This window comes from Dermacentor variabilis, chromosome 2, assembly GCF_050947875.1.
Source record: "Dermacentor variabilis isolate Ectoservices chromosome 2, ASM5094787v1, whole genome shotgun sequence".
NCBI lineage: Eukaryota > Metazoa > Arthropoda > Arachnida > Ixodida > Ixodidae > Dermacentor > Dermacentor variabilis.
In genome coordinates this window covers 177,582,314-177,609,663 of record NC_134569.1, presented here as the reverse complement: position 1 = coordinate 177,609,663, position 27,350 = coordinate 177,582,314, and the positions used below count along the sequence as shown (strand labels likewise).

The following is a 27,350-nucleotide window of genomic DNA, read 5'->3' as shown; positions in this document are numbered from 1 at the left end:
CTACTGACGAGGAATGTTAAAACCGAAATCTCATCCGCTGCCCACGCCGCACCGTTCCCTGAAACGTACGCGGGCAAAATAGCAAAAGGCGCTGTGCGATGTGGAGGGCAGGGAGGCATTGTCCTAACCAGCATCACCCGCCGTGGTTGCTCAGTGGCTATGGTGTTGGGCTGCTGAGCACGAGGTCGCGGGATCGAATCCCGGCCACGGTGGCCGCATTTCGATGGGGGCCAAATGCGAAAACACCCGTGTGCTTAGATTTAGGTGCACGTTAAAGAACCCCAGGTGGTCAAAATTTCCGGAGTCCTCCACTACAGCGTGCCTCATAATCAGAAAGTGGTTTTGGCATGTAAAGCCCCAAATATTATTATTATTAACCAGCATCCGAGTCACACGTCCTGCCCATTGGACGAATACTTCGGGTCACAAAGGGTGGCATTCCGGCGGAGTTCCTGTTCTCGAAAACCTTCAAAAATGCGCTTCAGCGAGATGCGAGGCCGCGATTATTTCTGCGTCGGCAGATTAGCTTCATTGAAAACATTTGCCTCTAGCTGTCATTCTTTAATTAAAGTGAAAAAAGACAAAGAAGTTTGGCGATCGACATAACTCGGGAAAGTAACATCATCAACGAAACACACAGCTGCTTGGCATGCGTAACTTTTCAAAGATACTCTAGTAAAGAAACGCTTGAACGTCAGTCATAAAAGAAAACCGCAAAGGACTCTCGTATGCACGCAGTCAGGATTACCTACATCTAATTGTCTGGGCGACCCGCGCTCTTATAACAAAGGCTTGCTGCGGCAACCTACGGGCGCGAGTATTCACTACTTATGTGCATGTAATTAACTCGTATCTTACCTGGCCCGAGGAAGTTGATATGTTTTATCAACAGCTTTTCCGCACGTGAAACACTGTCTTTGTAACTTTTTTATAAGCAACAACATGCACCTTTGAGATGAAGACAGCCACCTTTACAGTTGGTCAGATTCTGCAACTTTTGGCACTATGGGTAGCTTCGAAAATTAAAGCGTCAATAAAATTGGTCATTATTCTTATCTCTTCCCCAAGATAACAACGCAAAAATGCGTGCTTTTGCGCACTCTGCTGCGTAATTTTTGTACGAATGCAGCAGTCAAGACACAGAAGCTTTTGTCGGTTATCTAACCTCCCGCTCTGACGTATAGCTTGCATTAACGATGTCTCCAACATCGTTTCATAGCACACGAGTGATTGTTCTAAGTAATTTGTTTGACTGGTATAGCACACGCTATTAATTTTTTTTCGGCAGTGGGTTGTATTTATTCTTTAGCGTTCCCATAGTACATGTAGAACTGTTTATGAGAAATTATTCCCGTCGTATGGAGTTCTCACCCACACAAGAGCACGCAGCAAATTTCAGGGCATGTTTCCACAGAAGCCTGACTAGTTGTCTGGTCTGCTAGTTGCTTAACACCACCTGCGCAAATTAGCTTAGTCACTACTGTACAATGGTATGCGGCACCGCAGGTTACTGCAGAGTACTTACTACATAAACAGCGTACAAGGCCCGTGACAGCTACAGTGTCAGATAAAGGTGCACGAGTACCCTTACAAAAATTTTTAATGTGTTTTTTTAGAAAGTCTTTTGAATGTTCTCTATAGAACTCTATTGTGTTTATTTTGACTGCCTATAGAATTTTCCTATAGAGTTTCAAAAGTTATTTGGCCACCGCATTCTTATAGGAACTCTAAAGACGCATTTCTATAGAACATTTCTATCGAGTTGCTTTAAAGATGCTAAAGACAAATTTCTATAGAATATTTCTATCGAGTTTCTTTAGAGATGCTAAAGACAAATTTCTATAGAATATTTCTATCGAGTTTCTTTAGAGATGCTAAAGACAAATTTCTATAGAATATTTCTATAGAGTTTTTTTAGAGATGCTAAAGGCAAATTTCTATAGAATATTTCTATCGAGTTGCTTTAGAGATGCTAAAGGCAAATTTCTATAGAATATTTCTATCGAGTTGCTTTAGAGACGCTAAAGACAAAATTCTATAGAATATTTCTATGCAGTTGCTTTCGACTACCTACAAGCAAATGCCTATAAAAGCTAGGCCGATACGTGTAAAGAACTTGCAATTTACCAAAGTTCTACTGTAGGCAATAAGGACTACAGTAAATGCAGTGGCAAAATAATTGGTGCTACAACCACAAAGTATTCAGTTTGAAATGTTTATTGCACTTCAGACTAGATACATACTTCATATATGTGACATACACGCTTCAGACTAGAACTTGCAACACACAAACTGTAGCTGCCAACATGCTTCTCAGGTCAAGCTGGTGGTGCAAACACGCGAAACATGAGGTAAAAGAATCAGTGGCAGACTTGATTACAGTTGACACCTGGCAATAACAGGCTTGACTAGGACAAGAAACCATACCATTAAAACTGCAAAAGGAGTGCCTGTTCCAGCAGTGCACATTGAACGGTTGGATACTAAAGCCTGAAAATAGACTGATATGAATGTGCACTGCAATGTTGTGTCAGCCTGATGAAACGACACAGCATTTTAGTTTGTTTAAGTGCAAAAATAACACTGGCAGTCGCTGTGAAAATGTGGCAAATAATGGCTTTCACAGATAAGTACACCATATACCGAAACCACACAGCATATTAGTCTATGTTTATGTGTAAAATTAGCACTCGCAGGCCCTGCAAAAATGTGGCAAACAGTGGTTATCATAGAGCAGTACAGCATATATCGTACAAAGTTTAAAAGCTTGTATTTCGTTGTAAGGGAAACAATTTTGAGATCAGAGCCAATATTCTAATTAGGGTGAGAAATACAAACCAGACCGACACACGCAACGACTAAAAAAGAGATTTAGCTCAGGAGCTCCTATGTAATGCACATAAACAGTAAATAGTTTTTCTCGGCAACTATGGAATCAAATTTGATGAGGTTTGATACATTTAAAAAAGTTTAAATCATAGTTTTACATTAAAACTATCAATATTTATTAAAATTTGCTGAAAATAGCAAAACTTGAAGGAAAAGGACTTAGTTTGCAACTGTAAAAAAATAAAGAAGAACTAGCACAAGTTCGTTAATTCTGTAAATTTTCCTACTCAAATACATCCAAAATACAGAAATACTTTTGAGACAACCACAGCACTAATTTGAAGTTTGTGGCATTTGAGAATTCAACTTGTTGCAGGAAGAACTATTTGGCAGGTTTAAGAAAAATAACACCACGAAGCTTACTAATCCCCGTCTCTGTGCCAGAAAGAGATATCACAGTTCTGCAGATTCCATCTGCTATGTCTAAAGTCAACAAACTTGATAGATGAATTTACAGCTTACATGAAATTGTTGCAATGTTTGAGAGTTTCGCACATCTAATCATAAATTAGTGATTGTATATTAGAGCAGCATATGGTATCTCTAATTTGCCAGATTAAATTATGGTATTAGGTCCAACAGAAATGTGATCTCATTCTTTAGTTATGAGTAAGATTTGTTAACCTTACTGCTCTGTTTCTTCAAAATTTGCAGTTTTCATGAATTCGTATCAAAAGCAGACTAGCTGTCTGAAAATGTTTTATCATGGTACTGTGCTACGTGAATTATGCTTTTTCAAATAACATGTTTACTTTGATGCAATGATATTTCTTTATTTTATCTGATTCCTTGCTGAAAAACTGCACAGTATTCACGAGATATGAATAAATAAATATTAAGTGAATAAGTAAACAAATAAATATTGCGGTTTGTCTTATCATTCTACCACCAGCATGACCTGTATGGAGCTTTGGCTACTGCTCACATGTTGCAAGTTCATTCTTACATGATCACCTGCTATTTCACTTCCCAGGAAAGGAGCGAGGAAAGGCTAGTTTTTGGCCTCATTTGGTCCGTCTAGTAACGGCGACGCTGGAGCCTGGAAAATACAATTGAAATTAATTTTCAAAAGGTGTAATGAACATTCAGCCATAATGTATTAGCAGGCACAAACATGCCACAAATATCTATATAGTTGTAGCATTATGCTAAGTTTCATTTCAGTATTTCAGAAAAAAATTATAACAGAAAAGTGGCAGAACACCCCACCTCCCCACCACTCTGCCAAACAGCGGCAGTTCTTTTGAGAATCATTTTTGACAATATCTTTACTTTCCCAAGATACTGTGACATCAGCACTGGGCCAATGTGCCTGGCAGTAGAATATCATTGCTGATGACAAAAAGCATCTCCAAACGACAACAGCCTAGTCACACATTAATCTCATCTTGCAATGACAACACATTCCCCATTTATAAGATAAGCAAGCAGGAACACCCATGAGCTAAGAGTCCTATACAGACGTCACACTGTCCATAGGAAACAAATTTTTTGAAAAGAAGGGAATGACCTACTGGCTTCTATTGCTGAGCAGTAGACAAAATATTCCATCCGCTGTTAGCCATAGTTGGTATGTACTATGCTTAATATGCCAATAATAAATTTCTCACATGGAGCTGGAGCAATCATGATGATGCATGTAAGTATCCATTGTATGGGGAACAATAATGTTTTAAGTTGTTTTCGCAAATTATGATGGATAACGGCCAATTAGTGGTATTTGGAACACAGTCGCAGTGTCACTGTCAGATACAATGGACACAGTATATTCGTGCTTTTTGAGTTATTGAAACAATTAGTTTCTAATCTAGTACAGGTATGTACACTGATATGTATACTAAACGCAATGATAAGACTTCCCAATTGCAATTGAAAAGTTAATTCAGTTTTAATTAAAAAGGGTCCTTCTTGCAACATGGCATGTGAAAAACAGAAAACAAAAATTATACTAATCATGTCTCTTTGAAAATTGATTGCATAACTGCTCTGTAGGTCAAGCAGAAAATTTAACAAGAAATAACGTGCCTAAAACTAGTTGCAACAAACAAATTTGTTCCTACGAAGGTTGCAGACAATTCAGTAAACAGATTGTGACCCAGTCTTTTTATGTGGCATTCCTCAGCGAATTTGTTGGTCAATTGGTTGCCGCAGCTGAACAAAACAGATGAACAGTCTAAATCTGGTGTGCAGCCCCAGTCCCATGGGTGCATGGTCAAGTGGGACGAACATACTGATCCGGGGAGTGAATTATGGTGCTGTCTTAGGCACGTGTTGAGGCACCGGCCAATCTGCTGCATGTACATTTGACCAAATATACACATGATCACAAGAATAGACTACACTACCTCTGACAGACACAAGACAAATTTAGTGGTATCTAAGCAAGCCTTTCTTGTTGGGGTGCCTATATGCACAGCAGTGTGCAAGAGAATTGAGAAAGGCAAGCAGGCAAGGGAGGCTTGCTCGGTGAAAGATACCACCAAAATTGGCGTGTGTGTCACAGGCAGCGTACTGTATCCCTTTCACATGTGGTCAAGTGTACATAGGGCAAACTGGCCGGTATCGTATGTGTATAAGAGACCACCATATTTCATTCAAAAGACCAGTATGGTCATCCAACTTGGCCGTACATTTCCACAACGGGGCTTCATGTTGGATTACAATCGTTCATCTATTTTCATCCACTGTAAAAATTGACAAGTGAAATCGATGAGGCATACCACATATATAGTAAGACATGTGGGTGAGCCGCCATTTCTAATGCAACAAACAAAAAAGGCATCCTGTGTAGGTCACAAGGTATCCATATCAGTCTGTGCCTATGTACTACTGAAGTAAATGCAGCATAGTAAATACTGACCATCATATTAATTTTCAAGAAATTAAAGCTCACCAAATGTGTATTTCGCAGTGGCTGTTACTAAGGGAACAAAGAAGTAACTGTAAAGATATCAATGATAAACAAAGGTGTGCACACTACGTGCTTAGACCTGTGACATATTTAGTCCACTACACTTCGAATTCCTACATGCACAGAAAACTGCACGAGATTGTAGCACAAACAGAAAAAAATTATGCAAATAAGGGGTACAGCATAGGAAATAGTTTTCAAAGAATAAAACCACAATAAAAAGTCATAAATACACTACGTACAAAGCAAAAATTATATTTAACTTGCAGGTAAGCAACTTACGCAAAAGAAATACTAAACATCAGGAAAGGTTAGGTATAGTTTTATACAGAACACAATAATGTGGGCATAATGGCTTTGCACACAAATAGGTAGCAAGTTCAATAAGGTTGCATAAATATTTAGTCTCTTTAGTAAGCTGCAGTATGGAATGTGTTGACAAAATTCACCATGAATGACACCAAGTCCCCTTTTTGGAACACATACATTTCATACACACCTGGCATGACCATCCAGATCACACGCCATGCTGCTGCAGCCATATATCCAGAGGGTCTGCATTTCTGGGGGCTCCTCGATCTTGTAGTTTATGTTGTGGGTCACGGCCTCGCCACTACAAAATGAGTTCCATGTTAGCTTATAGCAGTGGCACAATAAAGCTGTGATATCGTGAAAACATGCAATCAGCACCTAAAAGGGTCATGAAAACAATGTCTGCACTAATGTGGAAAGAGAGCAAATGCTTGAAATTATCGAATGTCATGACAATAGGGACCTCTACATCAAATAATGTTTTGGACGCGCCGTAGCAGCAGATTACAATCTAATCTTAATGTTTTTTCCATTACTTAGTATAGGCAACGTTCCCCTGTCATGTTTAGTTAAGTCAGTTATGTCAACAAATCTTGTTTTGGAAATAAAGCTGTACTAGTAGCAAGCTGTGATTGGCTTACATTTTTTCCCTAGAACTGTTCGTTAGCCAAAAACCTCGTAAGCAGAGATTGTGCACAACGTCGAAGCATTTATAAGTGAGGAAACGTCATTGAAGAAAGAATCGATGAAGAGGTAGACGGGTCGTTACTATGCAACTTTAGCAGACAGGCGGGAGCTCACGCACAGCTGCACAAGGTGAACACGATTTCCGAAACTTTTCTCAGCGGAAGCAAACGCTTATCAGGGTTATCAATTCCGCACTGTGGCAATAGAGTTGCGTACACAATTTTTACAACCAGCGCGTAGCAAGTATCAGCACAGGGTTCACTGTTGACGTGGGTGTTCCACTTGCTACGTTCGCAAGGCACTCTATACAGACACGGGAAGCACACACAACACGGATGAACGCACGTGTAGTTGGCTAGCACGATTGCTTACCGTTTCAACAGTACGGCGAGGTCGAAAGGCGCTCTCCAAGTTTCCAGTGATGCGTCTGCGATGTTACTTGCAGCAAACAAGCCGCTGGGTAGTGGACGAGCTGAGGCACGCTAATAATACGCATTACTTCTTTGCGCCGTCCAGCAAGCTTTCCACGACAACCAGCGGAGACAAAGGGAACGCACTCCACGGCATGAAAATCGTTGGTCCACATTTAGCTGGCGCGCCACGCATACGGCGTGCTTACAGCGAGACTCAAGCCATCTTCTGGCACTTTCGTGCTCGCGAACTACGTCTCATTTCATTACAGCAAACCTAATAACACACGATCAAACAAACACATCGATGCAGCTTGCACAACAACCGTTGAAGACGGAGCAATTACAACACGCCGTATCTTCGTATTCTACCTGTCGCGTTGAATACGAAAATACCGACGCTGCCAGCGCCGTCTGTATAATAGTGCGGCTGTTGTGGCCTCCGTGATTCCTACAATAATACCCACTACAGCAGGTTTTGTGCTGTTTTGGGCCGAACTACATACATATGTTGCTAGACAAGAAGAAACATTGACATGCTCATATTGTGTGCTATAGTTTAGGGCAGAAATAAATTACATGCAGTATTCTTGCTTTTGAATCGCTTATGCCACATGTAGTCAGCAAAAAGCATGGCCTTCAAGATCCGGACAATTTACCCTGCGTAAGCTATTGCTGGGGTGTGATTTTAACGATTTCAACCTCGGTCACTGGCCTTAAAACCTTAACTGACTTTATGCGCAGCCGTTACCTGCACTACATGCGCCCTCACTTCGTTTCTCATTGAAGTAACTTCCTGCTGTCGTTTAAATGTAGCCCAGAAATTGTCCACACAACCTCGGAGGTACACATGTGCAGTGTGTGATGTTTCCGTGCGCTTGTGTCCGTCGCACAGCAACATAATTTATATACGATGATTTTTAATTTTACCCGTGAGGCACAGGTTACGCTTATGTGTTCCCTATCTAGCTTTCGTGGCGATGTGCTTATCATGCGCGGATCGCGCTCATGTGGTCCGTGACTTTTCAAGATTCCTTGAAAAAAAAAATCGTTTCTGCAGCGTGCATTTGTCGCATTTGAGTGGTGTGTGCCAGAAATGTGCGGCGGCGTTCGATGTGTTTCCGCCCCAAGTGCTGCAGTCACTGCATGCCAGCAAATAGGTATGACGCGATTGCTAAGGCGCAGTTTTGCTTAGTGTTTCTCGGTATACATCTTTGTGATTTGCCTGCATATGCGATATAAACCACAATGCGCGCTTCCGTTATATTTCTTTGGTTTTCCTAATTTCGATTAGTGTGATGTTTGCCTTCGTCAATGAGTGTCTTTTTAACGATGCTCTTACTTCCTAGTAAAAAACCTCGGAAATGCCAATTGCAAGAACCAGCGTCTTCCAGTGCCTTCCAGTGTGAAATCAGCGCGTTGTTATTATTTTTTTTTAAGCACTGGATCGCACTGGGTACGCTGGCGCTCGCTGGGACTCACTCGAGACCAGTGAGAACGCTGGATAGGAGAGCTGGGTCACACTGGAAGAGACGGTCGCATTGGAAACCGCTGGTTGTGTTTGTGCCGCGCTGGCTCCAGTACGCAAGGACGAGCGCTGCTCAATATTAAATGCTTTATACGATTTCATCACTTCATACTAGTCTCTTGTCCTAAATAACGCTATATCTTAGGGTCATAGAACTATTTCGTGTCGCAGCATGGAATAAAGGTGCGTGAGCTGCCTTGTTTATTCCCGCACATGTGACAATGAAAATCACTTTCGTTTTTTTGCATTTTGCCTTTTGACAAAGCGGATAGCTAAATTCTGGAACGAAACCATGCAAACGCAGAGGATGCCGCTTTTTTAGTAGTTCGCACGTAACATGTGATTGGGAGTTATCGCCATTGTCGCAGTGTTGTGGAGTGGACATGAAATCCAGAAGTAGTTCAGACGCGCTCGAACAGACCCCGAGTTCGAAGCCTACCGCTGCTTGATATTATCGCACCGATAACAAGGCTGAGGCCATTCGTGCGCTTCCACTTTCCCTATTGTACTAAAAAGAGTTCTGAGGCTCAAATACACACATTTTAGCTTTCGCCAGCTACCCGCGCCGAGATCAGTCCCCACCGAAGCTTAGGCATAGCGTATCCGCCGAGTCCGTCTGCACGCTATTGGCGCGTCTAACCTCAAGAATCAAGGAGTCTAACAAGGATAAATTACTTTATATTTCAGATTTCGCATCGGTGCTTTCAAATAAACAATTTTTTCATGTCTACAGTGCCAGCACAAGAAGTGAGGAGCGCCGATGTGACGCGTCATAAACGCAGGTATATGTGCTGTCGCCGAAGGCTCCCAGCACTAGCCTGCGCTTCTCTGACGAAGATATATGACTAGACAGACGTGTAGACTGAAATACATCACTGAACTAAGAAAACATAGCATACCCCTCGCGTGAAGAACAAGAAACGGCTATCGAAATCGGCAGTAACAGCCCATTCATGCAGCGTCCCGGGTCGGTGGTTCATTTAGGACTTTTTTCGAAGTTAAAATACCAACCGCAAGTGAAAGTCGATGTTATGGCACTTCCGAGCACACTATTGAATACGGAAAGCAAATTTTTCTTTGTGGTACAGGCGTGAGCTTTAGTTGCTGGGCGATAGCGCATCTACCACGTCTGTGCAAGACTTCTCTCTGTGAAACTAAAAGTGCTTCTCGATTTTGGTATGCTAAATTATCCGCCCGTGTTCGTATGCTGGCGTGGCGTAGCGGTAGTGATCCAGGCTGGGGATCTGCAGGTGCGACGATCGAATCCTGGTCAGAGCACTTCTGTTTTTACATGTTCTTTTTTTCGTTTTTCATTGCACTAAAACGCTCTCTGTTGCTTTCTCTATTCAAAAAATGCATACGGTGTCTAGGCACCGCGTATTTAACGCGCTAGAGCTGTTTTTCGCACCAGTAACCAGCGCCTCCCAGTACGCCGCGCTTGCCCAGCGCCCCATGCATCCAGCGCGCGGCACTGGACCCATAATCCAGCGATGCACTGGATACTGGGTACTGTTTATAGAGTGAAAATATAGAGCCGTTCTTAGACAGGCCGCACTTTAGCTTCTTTAATGTCCTATAAACGTTCCTTTATAGAACTCAGTACATATGCCATATGATGGCACATTTTTAGAACGGGAATGGAGAGCCAGTCTAGAGACAGGCCGCATTAGAAGTTCCGAAAACGTTCTATAAATTTTTCTATAGAATTTGGTGCATAAGATGTCAACACGACCTCTATAGAATTATTATGGTGGATGTAGACAGGCCGCATTAGAAGTACTGAAAAGGTTCTATAAACATTTTTTCTGTAGAATTTGGCACATAAGATGTTAATACGACCTCTATAGAACGTTTCTGAAAACGTTCAATAAAAAATTTTCTATAGAATTTGGTACATAAAATGTCAATACGACCTCTATAGAACATTTATGGAGGGTGAATGGAGAGTCGGTCTATAGACAAGCCGCATTAGAAGTGTTAAAAACTTTCTATAGACATTATTTTATAGAATATTGTACATATGATGACAATAAACCCTCTATAGACTGCTTATAGAGCATGAATGGAGAGTCAGTCTATAGAAAAGCCGCATTAGAAGTGTTAAAAACTTTCTATAGACATTATTTTATAGAATTTAGTACATATGATATCAATACACTCTCTATAGAACATTTATAGAGAACGAATGGAGAGCCATTCTATAGACAGGTCGCGTTAGAAGTTTTAAAGACATTCTATAAAAATTACTTTATAGAATTCAGTACATAGGACGTCAATACACCCTCTATTGCACATCTATTGTGTGTGAAATGACTTGTTTCTATAGAAAGGTTTCTATAGACTTCTTATAGAGATTCTATGCAGACGACTCTATAGATCGCGAGTTCCTATAGAGTCCCTTTTGACTCCATAGGAACTCATTAGGAGTTCTAAAGGAACTCTAAATCCATTTTCATAAGGGTAGGCAAGCTTGCTTAGAGAGAGAAGCCAGGGCAGCACCATAATCGGTTATGACGAAGGTTGTGGAGGCTCCTGAGCTTCACAGCCATATCGAGAAGAGCCTAAATGAAGGTAGAAAAGAAATAACCAATCATTTGCTGCAAGGAGCCACAGAAACGCTACCTGCACAACGGACGTATGCCCGTTTTCCAGCTTCCAAAACCATGGCTTTCCCGCATAGCATTCGCATAACTATGGCTTAAGCGCATGTCACCTAATTTGCATATTCTTTTCATGGTCTGAGTAAAAAAAAAGTAAGAGTAATGCGCATCCATTGAATATATCAGATTTTTTTTTATTTCAGTACTTTCATAGAAATTTTGAATTATCCTTTTATTTGCCCTTTTTGAGATGCTCCTTCGAAACTTCACACACAATTTCTGATAAGTTCTCCAAAAAATTACTACCTTTTAAAAAACCAGTTTTATTTATCAAGGTGTGTGCTGCTACTAGTACGTCCTAAAATAAAAAGATGAAACAAAAATGTTTATGTAGTTAACACAATTCTGGTTATAAGGAATGAGTTAACTGATCGCGAGAACAATTCAGCTCTAAAACTGCATAAAGAATGAACCTAAGCAAATATATTTGTGTTTTATTGAGTCACAAGTTACACATGAATTACTATTATTACAAACAAATACCACAAAGCATATGTGCGCGTTAGTGGGTACTTGGATCATATCTTTAGATTTTAGACGTACAAACGTTCTGGTCATGTATGCATATGAGTGCTTGTCAAAAGCTGCAAATATTAGAGCTAGCTGTGACGCATGATAAAAGCGCTTCATGGTACCTTATACCAGACAACATTACTTGATTAACTGAAAAAAAATTGTGGCTACAGGAACTACCTAAAACACAATTTGAATATCTCAAGAATCATTGTGCATAAAAATTCCGGTCACTACCGGTGGAGGGGAGCGGCAGCTTCTTTTGATGCTTGAGGCAAGGGGGAACACTGAAATGTTGAGTAGTACCGCGCTATTGCAGCCTCCTTCGGCAAAGCTCTTGGTGCCTGCGTCGCATACTTTGAAGTTACCCAGGAAACGCATTTACCTCATCCGCGCCATAAGAAATGATGGATGAAAGCCCAGTAGCACTCGCCATCTAATCCGCTCCAAACCCTAACGCGGCGCGGCCTGACGCTGCAAAGGGACACTGCGCATTGATCTTTTTAAGCAATGGCGTGACCCTGTGCATAATGTAGAGGAAAACCAAGCGAAGCCTTGGCTTCGACGGGTTTGCCTCTCGAACACTAGAGAGTGTAGCGACGGCTCCAAAAGTCACAAAAGTACAGTTGTCGTATACGTGTAAACGGAAAGGGTGGCTCGATAGGATGAAGATACATCTTTATGGGAGTGGTCATTTTAAATTCGACTTCAATAGTTTTTCCGATGTGATCGTATATCGCACAAGTACCATTCTGAACCGTAGAATCCCTAAGTCATTCAGAACTATTCAATCTTCTGTGTCTTCTTTTCAGGAAAGTTACAAAACACTTGTACATATTTTTCAGTTTTTCGCAATAACAAAACTAAACTGAAAAAAAAAAGATCTCGCAAGTTTTTCCCGTGCGAACACATGAAGTATTGCTGGATGTTTATTAACCGCTTTCACAGTTCATTGCATCCTAGAGACATAAAATATGTCTCAAGCTGTAGTTTTATCCTCGACGCTGTGCTTTCAAATATTTTTGTTGCAAAGACGCACAACGTGAAACGTCACAGCTTCTGAAAATGGAATATTGTAAGCACAACAGGATTGAAAGAGCCGAAAATTCACGACCCATCCTTCATCGAAAGCTGCATACCCGCCGAAGGCATGCAGTTAATGTTCCGCTTCAGTTATACGACCGGCGCCAAGGTTGCAATGTTGTATCACTTTGAGTTAACAAGCCCCTCTTACCATTTAGGTCTGCTCATTCCAAACTGGCTCAACGACTAAATGCTAATTTTTGTGTCAGTAATACCCCGAAGAGGTCATTCTACCACAAATTGTACGCATTCCTAAAAAAGCAGTCGGAATGTTCGCCCTCAGCTGGATGTCCGAAGGCGTCACAGGTCACTGTTGCAGAGGGCATCCTCAGTATGTCCCGCAGAAAAATATGCCCTCTGGTTAATGCTTTTCGACAAACCGCTACAAGTTTGCAGTTATGCTGTTCCTGCATGAGACTGTGCGCCACCTCAAGAATAATGCTAGTCGACTGAATGCGACATGTAGTTTTTTTTTTCTGCACCTAATAAACTGAGCAAGGAGCGTTGGCTTATTGATCCCCGCCGCAAGTCTGTGCCTGTTTGGTCAAGCAGCCATCCGAACCAATTCATCGAATGCACAGATATGTTTGTCTATGAACTGGCATTTCCATGTGAAAGCAAGTATATTGGACAGACGGAAAGGTGATTAAACGATTGACTTGAGAGAGAGAAGGTAAAATTTAGAAATTACGGAGGCGGTCATGATTACCCTATGTTTGTGGACGCTCACAAATATGTCGGAGGAATATAGAAGCATAAGCTATCAGAAGGAGTGCCAAAAAATGTTGCAAGCACAGCGGCTCATGATTTGCCATATAAAGAGAACGCCCTTTTACAAGGAGCAGCGTTGCGTTTCTAGCAGGTGCGGCGGGCGTATAAACAGTTGGCACAAGGGGCGTAAATTTTCAGAGAAAAAAAAATGTCGAATTTATCGTGACCCACGGTGCGACTGTGCACTTCTTGTACCTGTCTGCTGGTGCTAAACTGCTTTCCAAGTAGTACTTTTGCCAACACTCCCAACACACAGTGGCTTAGCGCTCTCCACACATCTGTTTCGACACCTCTATACTCGCGACAGATGCAATGTTCGGCATCTACAAGCGCAGCTTTATTTTTGACGGATTGTCAAGCATGCCTGCAAAAAAAAAAAGAAGGAAATTTTCTCTTCATATAAAGCAAGCGCCAATACGTCTATCACGCCGCAACATTTTAATTAACCTTGCCGCAAGACTGTATCTCTGCTGCATGCGTCACCGGTAAAAAATTCGGATTCTTCAGTGCGTGCGGCACCAGTTTTTACTCACTAGCAACAAGAAAAATCAAACAGCGAAATACTCGGTTGTGCAACATGTGGGGTTCTCAACCGTGCTCTTGAGACAAAGGAACGACAACACAGTAGTGCGAAAAATCACGAGGCCATTTATTGCAGCTTTCATAGATCAATGCCTGCTAGCCGAGTTGCTATCCACAAAACATGCCGATGGGTGCGCGACAAATCGCGGAAGTCCGACTTACCGCGACCAGATAGCAAGCGAATATGTTCGCCCCATGCTGGATCCCAACGCCTGGTCGTTCGCGCGTGCGGTCACGTGAACGGTGGCGCGTTCGCACGCGGCCTCACGAGACGGTCTCGCAGAAGCCTGCATCAGCGCACGCGCAGCACGTCCGCGGTGCTTTCCGCCCCCAAACCAAAGAGAGGAGCTTTCTCCTTTTCGCTCGCAAGTAACACGGCCAGTAGGCGGCGTTAGCAGCGCAACACCCGCGCCATCTCTCGTACTGCGCTTCAACCACAATGACCGCCGCGGGCCCTAGGCCACGCGGCGAAGCTGCATTGCAGGAGACGGAAGCTATGCGGGAAAACAGCATATCAGCGGACGCGTGAGAGTCGCGCATCCCAGAAAAGGGCACGCAGGGAGGGTTAGATTCTAAATATTTACTTAAGAAACTTAGGTGGCGTTTCAGGGCAATGGTACACTTAAGCAATGAAATTAATGAAACGCAGAAATATTCTACAAGCGCTGCAAACACATCAGTCGGAATTTAACTAGTCGCATGAGAGGCGTGCGAACAAAAGTCAACGAACAAAAAAAAGGAACATTCGCCGTTTTTACAAATAAGTGAACCGCTTGTACCTACGTCAACATTTTAACAGATGTTTTATTCCATGCAAGGCATCCGACCGCTTTTACGGCACTTCATGTTGTTTCGGTGAGACAACCGCATACGTGGTGTGACTACGATACGCCTGCAGCATTGTTCCCATACTTGCGCAGGAGCACTTCAGTGGAGCGGCACCGACGCCGAGAAAAACGGAAGCACTATTCGAGGAAAACCTCCTGGAGTTTAAGATTCACAGGAACTTCTCCGTAACTGTAGTGCTGTGTGTTTGTCCTACGGCTTTGAAAGCGACTGGGAAAGCGACTGTGCCGGTCCTTCCTGTGCACGCCGCACATCCGACCAATAAACACGAGAAATGCTTGGAAAGTGGGTTTTTCCTTGCATAGCTCACGCGCACGCGCACGGCTTAGGTCTGCTTACGCGCGATTTCTCGGAAATTTCGCTGCAAAAAAGCAGGTTTCAGGTAAGGAAGACCGAGGCGCCCTAATCCTGAAGGGAACCGCGGTTACGGGAAATACTTAGGCGATGACGCTTGTCTCTCTTTCGACCTCTGAAAGAGGGAGGCAAGTTTAAAGTGCATGGAGAAGCTATAAGGGCATCTTGTGGTAAATATTTATTATCTCGCTTTCGCAGGTAAGTACGAGCGGACGTGCAGAGAGTGAAACGGCTCACAAAAGTTACCTCTGTAAAGTGGTCTGACCTTTTGCGCAGTAGTGGAGTGGCAGTAGTTGCAGTAGTGGAGACTCGTTGCACTCATATCTGGACTCATCACATTCATATGGCTCTATAAACTTACCCTGTCACCCTTCGGGGTAGATGAGTACCTACGGCGCTAGTAAACTGAGCTCGAAATTGCGTGATAATACCCGGCTCCCGAGATTGCAGTTGAAATGGAGGCAAACTGCGAAGACGCCCACGTACTACATCGTAGCGCACGTTAAGTAACCCCAGATGGTCAAAATTCTCCGTAGACCTCCACTGCGGCGTCCGTGCGACGTAAGATGACTATTGGCTATAAGAGTATCGTTACTTTACCGCATTTTCGCCTCCAAATTTCGTCAAATTGAATAAATAGCACTCGAGTGTCCCGACTATAGGGTACCCTCATGCGCATGCGGTAATGATTGCCTTAAAACTTCTCATTTACTCGCGCTTTCTCAAATTGCGGTGTTTACCGTTCCGAGACTACACCGAGGGTTACGAGGAACGCTGTGATGGACTACTCCACGCGCATGTATTTCGACCCTCTGATTTTCTTGAACGCCCACCTCATATAATAACCCGAGTAATGTTTTTTTTTCGCCCTTATAGAAGTGCAAATGCTGTAGCTCGTAATCGAAACCACGTCATTGCGCTTTGTAGCAGAAAGCCCGAGCCATTGAGCCGCCGCGATAGGTGAACAATACTGACCCTGACGACGCAAGACTCCCTGTCGTAATAAAGGAACTGGGCAGTGGCAAAGTAAATGCAAACGGTACACGGCAGTTTCGCATTTCGCCGCCACCGTAATGCAACCGCTGCGGCCAGGATTTGATCTCGCCAGCTCGTCCTTAGCTGCGCAACACCATAGCCGCTACGCCACCGCGGCGGGTAGTACAGGGATGTAGATAGCAGCCACAAGCCCGTGGTGAAATCGACCATCTATGGAAACTGCGTTTTCACAGAGAAAGGGAGTGAGCTCAACGAAAGCCAGCGAGGGACGAGAGCTTGTTGTAGAAAAGCGTAACAGCCTCTGAAAGGGGCGAAGTCGTCTGAACCCAGGCTGATGTAGAGGTTGTCGCCGACTAACAAGCGCGAGAAGCCAGTTGCTGAACCACCCATGAACATCACAGTCTACTGCAACACGAAAGCAGCGAACGCGCATAGTTCTGACATCAAAACTCCTTCACCAGGAAGAGGCCGGCCTCTATGATGAGGCGCATATTCCTTCCACTTACATAGTGAACACAATGCGATCGACACAGAACTCATGGCTGTACAATAATCACCACTCCTACTGCCCCCGCAGTGAGGAGACCGAACATTAACAGTGAAGCAGGCCTCGGAACCGCAGTCAAGCAGTCAACATCTGGACAGCTTTTAGCAAGGATGTCAAATTTAGCTTTGGGAAGGACCGCTGCGTGCAGCAGCCCCTGCTGGCCCAACCGCTCCGCAAACGACTCTGGTATCAGGAAAAGCTCTATCCGTGGCTTTGGAAGCGGTTTAAACACGCATAATGCCGGTTCCTAGACTCTGCTGAATACAGCAAGTTGATTCCTCCTCCACACGTTTCTAGGCACGGACGCTCTTGTGCCATCATTTCTGATAGGTACTATTGTCGAAAGGCCAGCAGGTCGGACGTCCTGCACAGCATCTGTACCTTCTGGAAGCGCGCAGGTGTAACGCAGCCGCGGGAACGCGCTGAAAACAAAAGAAGAAGAAGAGGTTGCGAACGTGTAATGCGAGAGCTCGTGTCCGTGCCAGCTTAGTCACAGCCCTTAGATAAGTAAAACGCATCCGACGGACGTAAGTCTCCGTCTTCATCAAAGAAGACGCCAGTGTCTTCTCTGAGAGGTTGCTTCCGTTGCAGAGAGTTGAGAGTAAAAAAATAACTGAAATATGGTTTAAGGAACAAATTATTTGGCGCATTATTAGAGGTGAAGAGCTGAAGAAAGAAGGGCGGGAGGGGGGGAAGGAGCAGAGTAAGAGTTGAAGCAGGGGTTTCTACACAGAAACACAACGGTAGGCCGTCATGCAGGCGAAAGGATTATGCGGAACCGTACTTTTCATCCAAGACAAAAAGAAAACGCTTCGTTACATAAGCTATTGCGCCACGATTACAACGATGTCGCGTACATCAAATAATATTTAGCATGAAAAGCCGCAATATCTTATCAAAAGTGGCGTATGCAAGACAATGTCATACTTTCTCGGCGCCACTCCCTACAAGTAATGTTTCATAAAATATGTGCATAGTCGTACATACCCTGCCCCGCGCAGTCTGCGCAGGCGCTCCTTTCGGCGCAGCCTCTGGGCCCGGTATCGCAGGGCGCAGATTACAGCAAGCGCTACGATAGGGAAGCAAACCACCGAGGACAAGATTGGGATGAGCACGGGTCGGGCGTCCATGGACACTGCAAAGACACGGCAAGCGAACAGAGCGATCACATTCATCGTATCTGACAAGTAGATATCACACCCGAAAAATAGCCAAAATTAGCGGCATGCTATATCGAAAGATGGCCCTAAGCAACTGTATAGTATTCTTGAAAGGACGAGCTAGTTATATATCCGCCTCCTTTGATGAAGCCAACTTCATTTTAGCAGAGCTCGCTATGCGTTGTGGCGAAAGCCTCTTACACCACACGAACACCTAGAAAAAAGAAACGATGAAAATGGGAACGTTATTATAATTCATACACTATGACGTCTGACGCAGTCATGCTGGTTGCTATTGGGCTGACCTTTTCAACAAGTTCGTGGATGGAAGTGGATCAGGCGAAAGTAAAATTTAGCTTACACCGCTTTCATGAAGATGCTCGAACACAAAAAGCAAACAAATTGTGAAAAACGACCGCAGATATTACAGGTAATAATTTGAATTCGTCGCCATGTAAGGAACCATGCCTAGAACTATCTACGATTGACCCTTCGAAACAGTACTTAGCGGGCTTGGATTACTTGCGCTTCAGTCGAGTTTTACTGTAAGTACGCCTACGTAACCCTGATTTGCACCAGAACGCGAGTTCAAAGAACGTCGTATTTTCTGCACAGCTGTATAAAGCTTGGGTGCGCCATTTTTTCACTTTTTTATGCCTTATATTACGTTGTCGTGTCGCTGAATTTTTGTGGAGAAACTTTCAATCTTGGCTTTAAATACTTCCAAGGTTTGTTGCCAGCTCGTGTCTCCTAGAAACTTTTTTATCACCTATCGCCCGATTTTTGTGCTGCCTACTGTCCGTTGCTGACATTTTGCAGGGGCAACCACTCGGTGAAGCAGCGCACTTTATAACGGCATTTGGTGACGACACCTTTATTTCGTCGGAAAAGCAAGTAAACAATCAAAAATTCTTAGGACACTTAAGCACTTATGAGTTGTGATTGCGAAAACAATAATGTCCAATTGAACACAGCTGAGCGGTCCTACAACTTTTTAACTCTCTTGCTGAGACGCTTGGTCAATGCCTCTTAGATAGCAGAAGGCCAGTGAGCTTCGAATCGTGAGGTCATGCTACCTTGCGCCACTGCCATAAAATGTAATAGGGGCGCTCCTGAGTAAGCCTGGGCGATTGTGACATCACCGCTTTCATCATGCTGGGTTTGATGGAAGGGTGACGTGGCGTTGCGGCGATGGCCTCTACCCTCACTGAACACCTGGTGCCCATCGTGAAGTAGCTGTGCCCTTTCGCCCGCCCTGCTCAGTCGAAGCGCGTTCGTCAGGAGGCGTGACAACCAATAGGACTTTCCTTGTCCACGCGACAGACGCCGGCTTTCTCGCTCAGTGGGCCATTTGATGCTTTTGCATCGAAACCGCTGCAGAGCCCCCTTCACGATGACTGTCGACGGTAATGTGCTAGCATTGAATCAATACAGCCACACAACGTACTGCCACCGACGAAGTGAGTTATATGTACCAATCCTGTACTGCCGCGGGACGTCTGTTACATGCTTCGATGATGATAACTCATTGCCACCCTATTTGAAACTGGCCGGTAACAAATAGTCACCTAACCTACTTTATTTAATTAGGTATGCTGTACATGCTTTTTGTGCGTGAACTTTTGTATACATTTCCTCAACCTTTTTTTTTTCTTGCTGCCTCGAAACATCTCTATTTACCTTCTACCGCTACCTCTGCCTGTAACGGATCCGGTCGTATCAAACTTGTGCCGGCTTTTTTCCACCAATACTCTAAATATATATTGCTTATCTCGACGCTGACAGATTCGTGCTTCCGCCGACGTCAAATTAGAACGTTCCTAGAAGGACTATGTTACCTACGGCCCTCACGGGGAAGGGGGGATGGGATGTGGCAATTTCTCGGCATTCCATTAGAATCTGCTGAGTGCTCTGGGGATTTTCGTTGCAGCATGCACATGCCATATCTGGTTACGAATATTTGCTGCAGCGTGTTTTTCACTTTAGGCAACGAGCTCGACCCTGATGTGCCGAGGCAAAATCATTTCTGTTATCGCGCAGTTTATCCCTTCTAATTTATTTCTTTTCGTTCTTGTAAATCTCCATGGTGTTTCTTGTTTTCATTCTTTACATCCAATTAGCTGTCTGCCTTTCCCTCTCTTTCTCTCTGATGGCTACTCCCCATTGTCGATTTATACTTTTAATTACCCTACACTTGGCTGGCAACTTTCTTGATCCATTTCGCCTTTCTGCGTCCGCTGTTTTCAGATGGAGATATTTGCGCATTTTAGCCGACTATTAATTTGATCCATCTTCCTGAAGCTTTCTTCCGAAATAATTTTTCCCTGCTCCTCTCACATCAAACGAGGCCCAACCCGTGTCAGCCTGCACTACCTCATTTTGGTCTCCCATTGCTATCCTGCCTACCGTTCTTTGGTTCACTTTCGATCCCCACAGGACACCCAATTTTAAAGATAGAATGGCTTTTGCGAACCGTAGCACTGGTGCCATTACTCCTTTCCAGATTACACGCACCATTGTATATTTATTGAGGCCCCAAAGTTGTCTACGTTTCCTTATTGCTGCATTGCGCTTCCCCTTTGTTTTCATATTGTCACGTGGTTGTGACGTCAAAGAACACAGTAGCAATACTGTGAAAGGCAAAACTAGCTTTTATTGGGCGAACCTGTGCCCACAAAACAGGCTACACTTAAAGCACAACGAAAGCGGCGAACACAGTCGGCGATCGTCGAAAATCTGATCAGCGGGTCAAGCGCGACGGCTTTTATACAGCAGTCGTCGAATGTTCCAGACTAACCGTTGGGACCCTCGTGCCTTCTACAAAGTTCTACACCATTCGCGTCAGGCGATCAAATCAGATAACCTAAGGTTCGGCGACAACAGACAGCGGATAGAAGCATCGACAACATTCCATAAATTTCGATACATGCAGGGGCGTCCCGCGCTGTACGATAACATTTGTTAGGCGGCGAAACGTAATCGCCCGATAAAGATAAGTACACGTGTCAATATGATTTTCGTGGGTGCTTGAGTAGGTCTATCCTACGCTCATGTATAAGCCGATGTATTCATATTGCTTGGCTATGGGTATGACTTGTGTTGAACTCTCATAATTACTCGTTTCTTCAATAAAGGTTATAATTCCCGAGAACTCTATGCTACTTTTAGTGCCGACATATGTCGCTGCGTTGCCACAGGTATTCGCAAGTGCCTGTAAATCTTGCATTGTGCACTAACAGCAATATGTCGTCCGCATACATCAGTCCGGGGACCTTCTGTGCCACCATTTGTCCGTTACTCATGTAGAACAAATCAAAGCCTAATTAACTGTTCTGCAGTCGTATTTCTGCGAACTTAACTTAAAGAGTAAAGAGCAATAAAGACAGAGGACATCCTTGCCTTAATCCTTGGTGAGTTTTACCACCTAATTATATTTTCAGCCTTCCCTTAAAATTTGGGCTCGGTTGTCTCTGTTTATCTCCCTCAGCAGCTCCACGAAGCCATGGTGCATGCCTTCGTGCTGGAGAATAACCCATAACAATTTCCCGCGTACGGTGTCGTAGGCTCCTGAAATATCTAGAAATGCTATCCGTGACGGTCTATTTTAAGCTACTGAAGTCTCTCTGCTTAGCGCCTGCCTGGTCTGCACGCATATTGTAGCTCCCCCAACCCATCATTTTTATCCACCCCCTTCGATAATGCTGATTTCATGGCTTGTATTACCATTCTATGTGTTACCGGCGTTACTGTAACTGACTGGTACGACCCCGTGCAGCCTTTGCCTTTGTATTGCTTTCGCCCCATTGAAACGGAATTTTCTTCGTTCGAATCATTTGTTCTGGTGGCATTAGTGAGCAGTGGCTTGCTCTTTGGACCGAGGTTTTTGAATGGCTATATTGTGATTTCAACGATATTTTCCCGAGATATCTCCGCGACATCTAGCGCCGCCGTCTCGAAGCCATGCGCGTTGGTTCCGAAATTCATGGCGCGCCGGTGCGCGCGAACGCCGAGAAACGCGTCATACGGCAACCATGCTTCTCTGTCGCGTTTATTTCTGCACACTCTGTGCCATCTAGTGTGCCGAGAAGTCCACTCGTGGTCTCGGCGACGAGAAGTGTGGCGCGCCGCTACGTGCGAATGCCGAGACTTGTTCCCTCTATAGCGCCGTACCCAGCGGCATTTACTCAGTGACCCAAGTTAGCGAGACGTTCGTTGAGGAACGGTATGCCTAGTGCATTCATGGCGCAGCCCGCGAAAGTATTGGCGTGAAAGACGTTCATTGAAAAGTGTTTGTGGCACAGCCTTGTAATGGTTGGGTTGCTGTCTAGGCCAGTTGTGAAGTGGGTTAGTGGGTGAATCGGGCTCAGCATCGCATAAATGCAAGGTATGCTTTTCGCCATACTAGTGTGGCACATTCCCAGTTGCAGGTACCCACTTACCCAAACCGGCGTCAAATAAGTTCGTTGACGAGCGGCACAGACGGGCTGGAACGTGCTGAGGGACCCAAGTTCGCAGCAAAGACGTTCATTGAAAACCAGCACGGACCAAGTGGTATATACCCGGTGTTCCGAATCGCCGTCAAAGAGTTTAGTCGAACAACGGTACCGACCCGGTCACGCGTCTACGGTGATCCATGTCGAGGCTAACGAGGTTCGTTGAAGGGCGGCAGGTCTGCACACATTGGCATGTACTCAGTGACTGAAGGCTGTTTTTGAACCCTGTTACCTCAGCACACGAGTCCGATGTGCTAACCATTTGACCTAGGACTACTCAGTGAGCGCAGGTAGGCGGGAGAACGCATCGAACATACATACATACATACATACATACATACATACATACATACATACATACATACATACATACATACATACATACATACATACATACATACATACATACATACATAGCGCTCGAAAAGTGCATAAAGTATGCAAAGAATGCGAAAGCATTTTAAAAGCACCCAGGGGACAAACGAAAGTTTTGATGCCCTGCTACTGCGCTGCTCTGGAAAGCTTGAATGGCACATATGTTATACTTACGTATCTGTATTTTTCCTAATTGTACAGTGGCGTTGAGTTCATGCTAACTAAATTCACCTGTTGCGTTGGTCTTGTTGGTACATTCTGTCGTTATTGTAGGTCTGAAATAATAAAGACAACTCACCTAAATAATGATAAATGCAAACGTTGTTTGGAATGGATTTCTTAACCTCTTTCGTGAGAAGCTATTATTCCGAACTGCCACCAGAAATAGCTAAGTTACCTCTCAAGGCCACAGTTGCCAAAAACATTTGCCTTCACAGATATAAAACATTTGCTTCTGCTCGCCGTGTCGCTTGAATTGTGTGCTGTCATCTACCAAAAGTATGACTGAACCCTGAGGCTAAACAAGGCTGGTGCATGGCAATGCTGAAAAATCAAAGGCGTCGTTGAGAGCGGCGCTAGTCGTTGGCCACTTCTACCAGAAGCGCGTTGAGGAACTGACCTCACCCAAGGCACGGAAGGGGTTCACACTAAAAAACACGCTAAGTTCAACAAAATCATGTTGTACAAGGATATTCTAGAAGCATCCGTCTAGCGACAATGACTGGCGCCTAACATAGTAAGCAAATGGAGAAGTGTTCTAACATGATCACTAGATATCATGTGCTTCAAATATTGGTCACAGATAGGGACGCTATATGTAACGATAAATTTATCTTGAAGTGAAGCTCAACACATCTTTTCTGGGGTTCAGCGAGTGCTTCAGAAAGTTAGCAGCCGCGCAATTAAAACCACAAATTACAGCGGATGGACAGTAATGTACCTCATTCATCATCCAAGAGATGATTTTGTCTTTTGCAATACGTGCCACAAGTTGTACTACACGAGAAGAAAGGGGGTTAACCGAGGGGCCCGATTTTTATTAGTCATATCATAAGAAGCCAACAAACACTGACACCAAGGACAACATAGGGGAAATTACTTGTGCTTAATAAATGAAATGATGAAACGATAAATTAATGGAAATTAAAGTGGATGAAAAAACAACTTGCCGCAGGTGGGAACCGAACCCACAACCTTCGCATTTCGCGTGCGATGCTCTACCAATTGAGCTACCGCGGCACTGTTTCCCCATCCACTTTCTTGGGTATTTATGTGTCCTAATAGAACCCTGGGAGTGTTAGCCAGCGCCACCACTCACAGACCTTGGCGGCGGACGTGGAACGTCCTTCTTGCCCCAGGCGTCACGAGAACGTGATCTTTTAGGGTGAAGGCAACTGGTCAATAAACCCACATATGCTACCTGAAGGCATCAATGTTGCCGGATTCGAGACCCTCGTTATGTAATAAACGAGAAGAAAGGGGGTTAACCGAGGGGCCCGATTTTTATTAGTCATATCATAAGAAGCCAACAAACACTGACACCAAGGACAACATAGGGGAAATTACTTGTGCTTAATAAATGAAATGATGAAACGATGAATTAATGGAAATTAAGGTGGATGAAAAAACAACTTGCCGCTGGTGGGAACCGAACCGCGAAATGCGAAATGCGAGCACGCGAAATGCGAAGGTTGTGGGTTCGGTTCCCACCTGCGGCAAGTTGTTTTTTCATCCACTTTAATTTCCATTAATCCCTAAAAGATCACGTTCTCGTGACGCCTGGGGCAAGAAGGACTTTCCACGTTCGCCACCAAGGTCTGTGAGTGGTGGCGCTGGCTAACACTCCCAGGGTTCTACTAGGACACATAAATGCCCAAGAAAGTGGATGGGGAAACAGCGCCGCGGTAGCTCAATTGGTAGAGCATCGCACGCGAAATGCGAAGGTTGTGGGTTCGGTTGCCACCTGCGGCAAGTTGTTTCTTCATCCACTTTAATTTCCATTAATTTATCGTTTCATCATTTCATTTATTAAGCACAAGTAATTTCCCCTATGTTGTCCTTGGTGTAAGTGTTTGTTGGCTTCTTATGATATGACTAATAAAAATCGGGCCCCTTGGTTAACCCCCTTTCTTCTCGTTTATTACATAACGAGGGTCTCGAATCCGGCAACATTGATGCCTTCAGGTAGCATATGTGGGTTTATTAACCAGTTGCCTTCACCCTAAAAGATCACGTTCTCGTGACGCCTGGGGCAAGAAGGACGTTCCACGTCCGCCACCAAGGTCTGTGAGTGGTGGCGCTGGCTAACACTTCCAGGGTTCTACTAGGACACATAAATACCCAAGAAAGTGGATGGGGAAACAGCGCCGCGGTAGCTCAATTGGTAGAGCATCGCACGCGAAATGCGAAGGTTGTGGGTTTGGTTCCCACCTGCGGCAAGTTGTTTCTTCATCCACTTTAATTTCCATTAATTTATCATTTCATCATTTCATTTATTAAGCACAACTAATTTCCGCTATGTTGTCCTTGGTGTCAGTGTTTGTTGGCTTCTGATGATATAAGTTGTACTACAGACATATTACCGTGCTTTACTGAACAGTGCGATAGGTATCAACTATATGCGCGAAGTGGCGACAAGAACGCAGTTTTTTAGAAAGTTTGCGTTAGTCAAACAAAATATCAATATCAAAATTATGGATTGCTTACTCCTCCTTGTTTAGTGGATGTTATTAAAACAACGTGACTAGTAAATACACGTCCTTGGATGCAACCTTAGGTGCGCCGTAGAACCGTGTTTCATAAGGGCTTTGCAACAGAAGCAGTAGGACAAAATAAACAGATTACTAAATGTGTTCGTGTCTGCTGTAAATAAAAGTTGGTATTCAGCGCATCAAAAAGTGAAATAAGTTAAAACGGTTATAAGCGTTTATGATTTCAATTTTACACGATTGCACTGGCATAATTTGCTCACAGCAGGTACAATGTGATCCACCTTTAGAGAGATCACTCTAAAGTAGTTACACATAATTGCTTCAATCCACCAGATTTGTTTGAAGAAATAGGCAGGGCACGTCGGCAAATCATCTACGCGTTAAACGAATATTATCGCGAACTCCTCGCCATAGTTTACCACTAGTCCATGTCGAAATACGAAGTGAATGTTCCCCTTGTGAGTGGACAAATACCATGCAGTGGTGCTTCCTAGCGCGCGCAAACGGAGTCTGCTCTGTTTTCTTCTTGTTTTTCTTTGTTAGAGATAAAAGCACAACATATACTGCCCTCAGTCTACTACTATGCACGCCAGATTCCTACAATTATTGCCGTCGAAGTGCCACAAGGTCTGTTCATTTTGGCGCGGTAGTTGCAGAAATTCGTTCTTCCGCTTTCCAAGCAAGCTGTAACATCCACGGTTCTACTCCGCATAATCAAAAAACAATTATAACAGCACTATTCAGTTGATACGGTTGAAAGGGAAGGTGAAAGCGTTTGGATTTTTCCAAACGTCTGCCACGTGAAAGCTAAGCCAAAGAGATACGACAGTTTGAGAGGCAGCATGAACTATAATCTTTTTCGTATGACGCGCTAACTTTCATAGAAACGGCGTCGAATATCAGTAACGGCGCAGAAAAAAAGCGACTATTGATTTCGTCTCGAATCAGCTAGGTCGCTGTATGCGAAAAAGTCAAAGCGCCAGCCCTTATACATTACGGTGCTGTTCAAAGCGCTTTGCTTAGTAGGGAAGAATCCTGCTATCTCGCTTTTGGCACCTGGACGAATGAGCCGTTCAGTCGCAGCAGCGCCAAAAAAGCGCAAACAGATGACAGAATGATCTCGCGAAAGCCTCCAGCGGTCGCGATTCGTGAAAACTGAAGTAAAGCACAGCGAGCAAGTGAGATCATATATACACAAGAAAAGATAATCATTCTCGTTTAGTTCGAGGATTTTCCGTAGTAGAATACGCGAAAAAGAAAGTATTAGGCACGTGCGCTTTTGAGTGCTTTTGGCTTTCTTTTTTTTTTATCGTCATCGAAAGATTAAAAGAGAGTTTCTTATTTCGGACAAGAGCCGGTACGCCGAGACTTCTTCCCGCACCATTTAATATGAGCAATAGCTGAAATATGTACCTGGCGTCTACGTGATCTGAGGGACACAGTCTACAAGTCCCGGTCCCAAAGCTGTTAATCTTACCGAGAGACATTCAGTCAGAGCGCCAAGCAGTTCAAGCTTTCACTA

At 44.0% G+C, this 27,350-nt stretch overlaps 1 protein-coding gene, 1 long non-coding RNA gene and 1 other non-coding gene across 4 annotated transcripts in view; all 3 read right to left on the bottom strand.

Annotated features, from left to right (window-relative positions):
- Nucleotides 1-27,350, bottom strand: part of LOC142572961 (uncharacterized) — a 105,374-nt gene that overhangs the window by 12,730 nt on the left and 65,294 nt on the right. Inside the window, exon 2 of the mRNA XM_075682440.1 lies at nucleotides 18,077-18,224. Coding sequence (XP_075538555.1) covers nucleotides 18,077-18,224 — 148 coding nt within the window. The remainder of the gene's footprint in view (nucleotides 1-18,076; nucleotides 18,225-27,350) is intronic.
- Nucleotides 2,200-7,527, bottom strand: LOC142572960 (uncharacterized). 2 transcript variants are annotated; one of them, XR_012826182.1, is made up of 3 exons: nucleotides 7,172-7,527; nucleotides 6,287-6,413; nucleotides 2,200-3,928 (listed from the first exon to the last, which is right to left on the bottom strand). It is a non-coding gene; the product is annotated as an uncharacterized LOC142572960 (long non-coding RNA). The 2 variants fall into 2 exon arrangements; XR_012826181.1 differs by having other exon boundaries at nucleotides 6,300-6,413.
- TRNAS-CGA (transfer RNA serine (anticodon CGA)) lies at nucleotides 24,284-24,356 on the bottom strand. Its single transcript has one exon. It is a non-coding gene; the product is annotated as a tRNA-Ser (tRNA).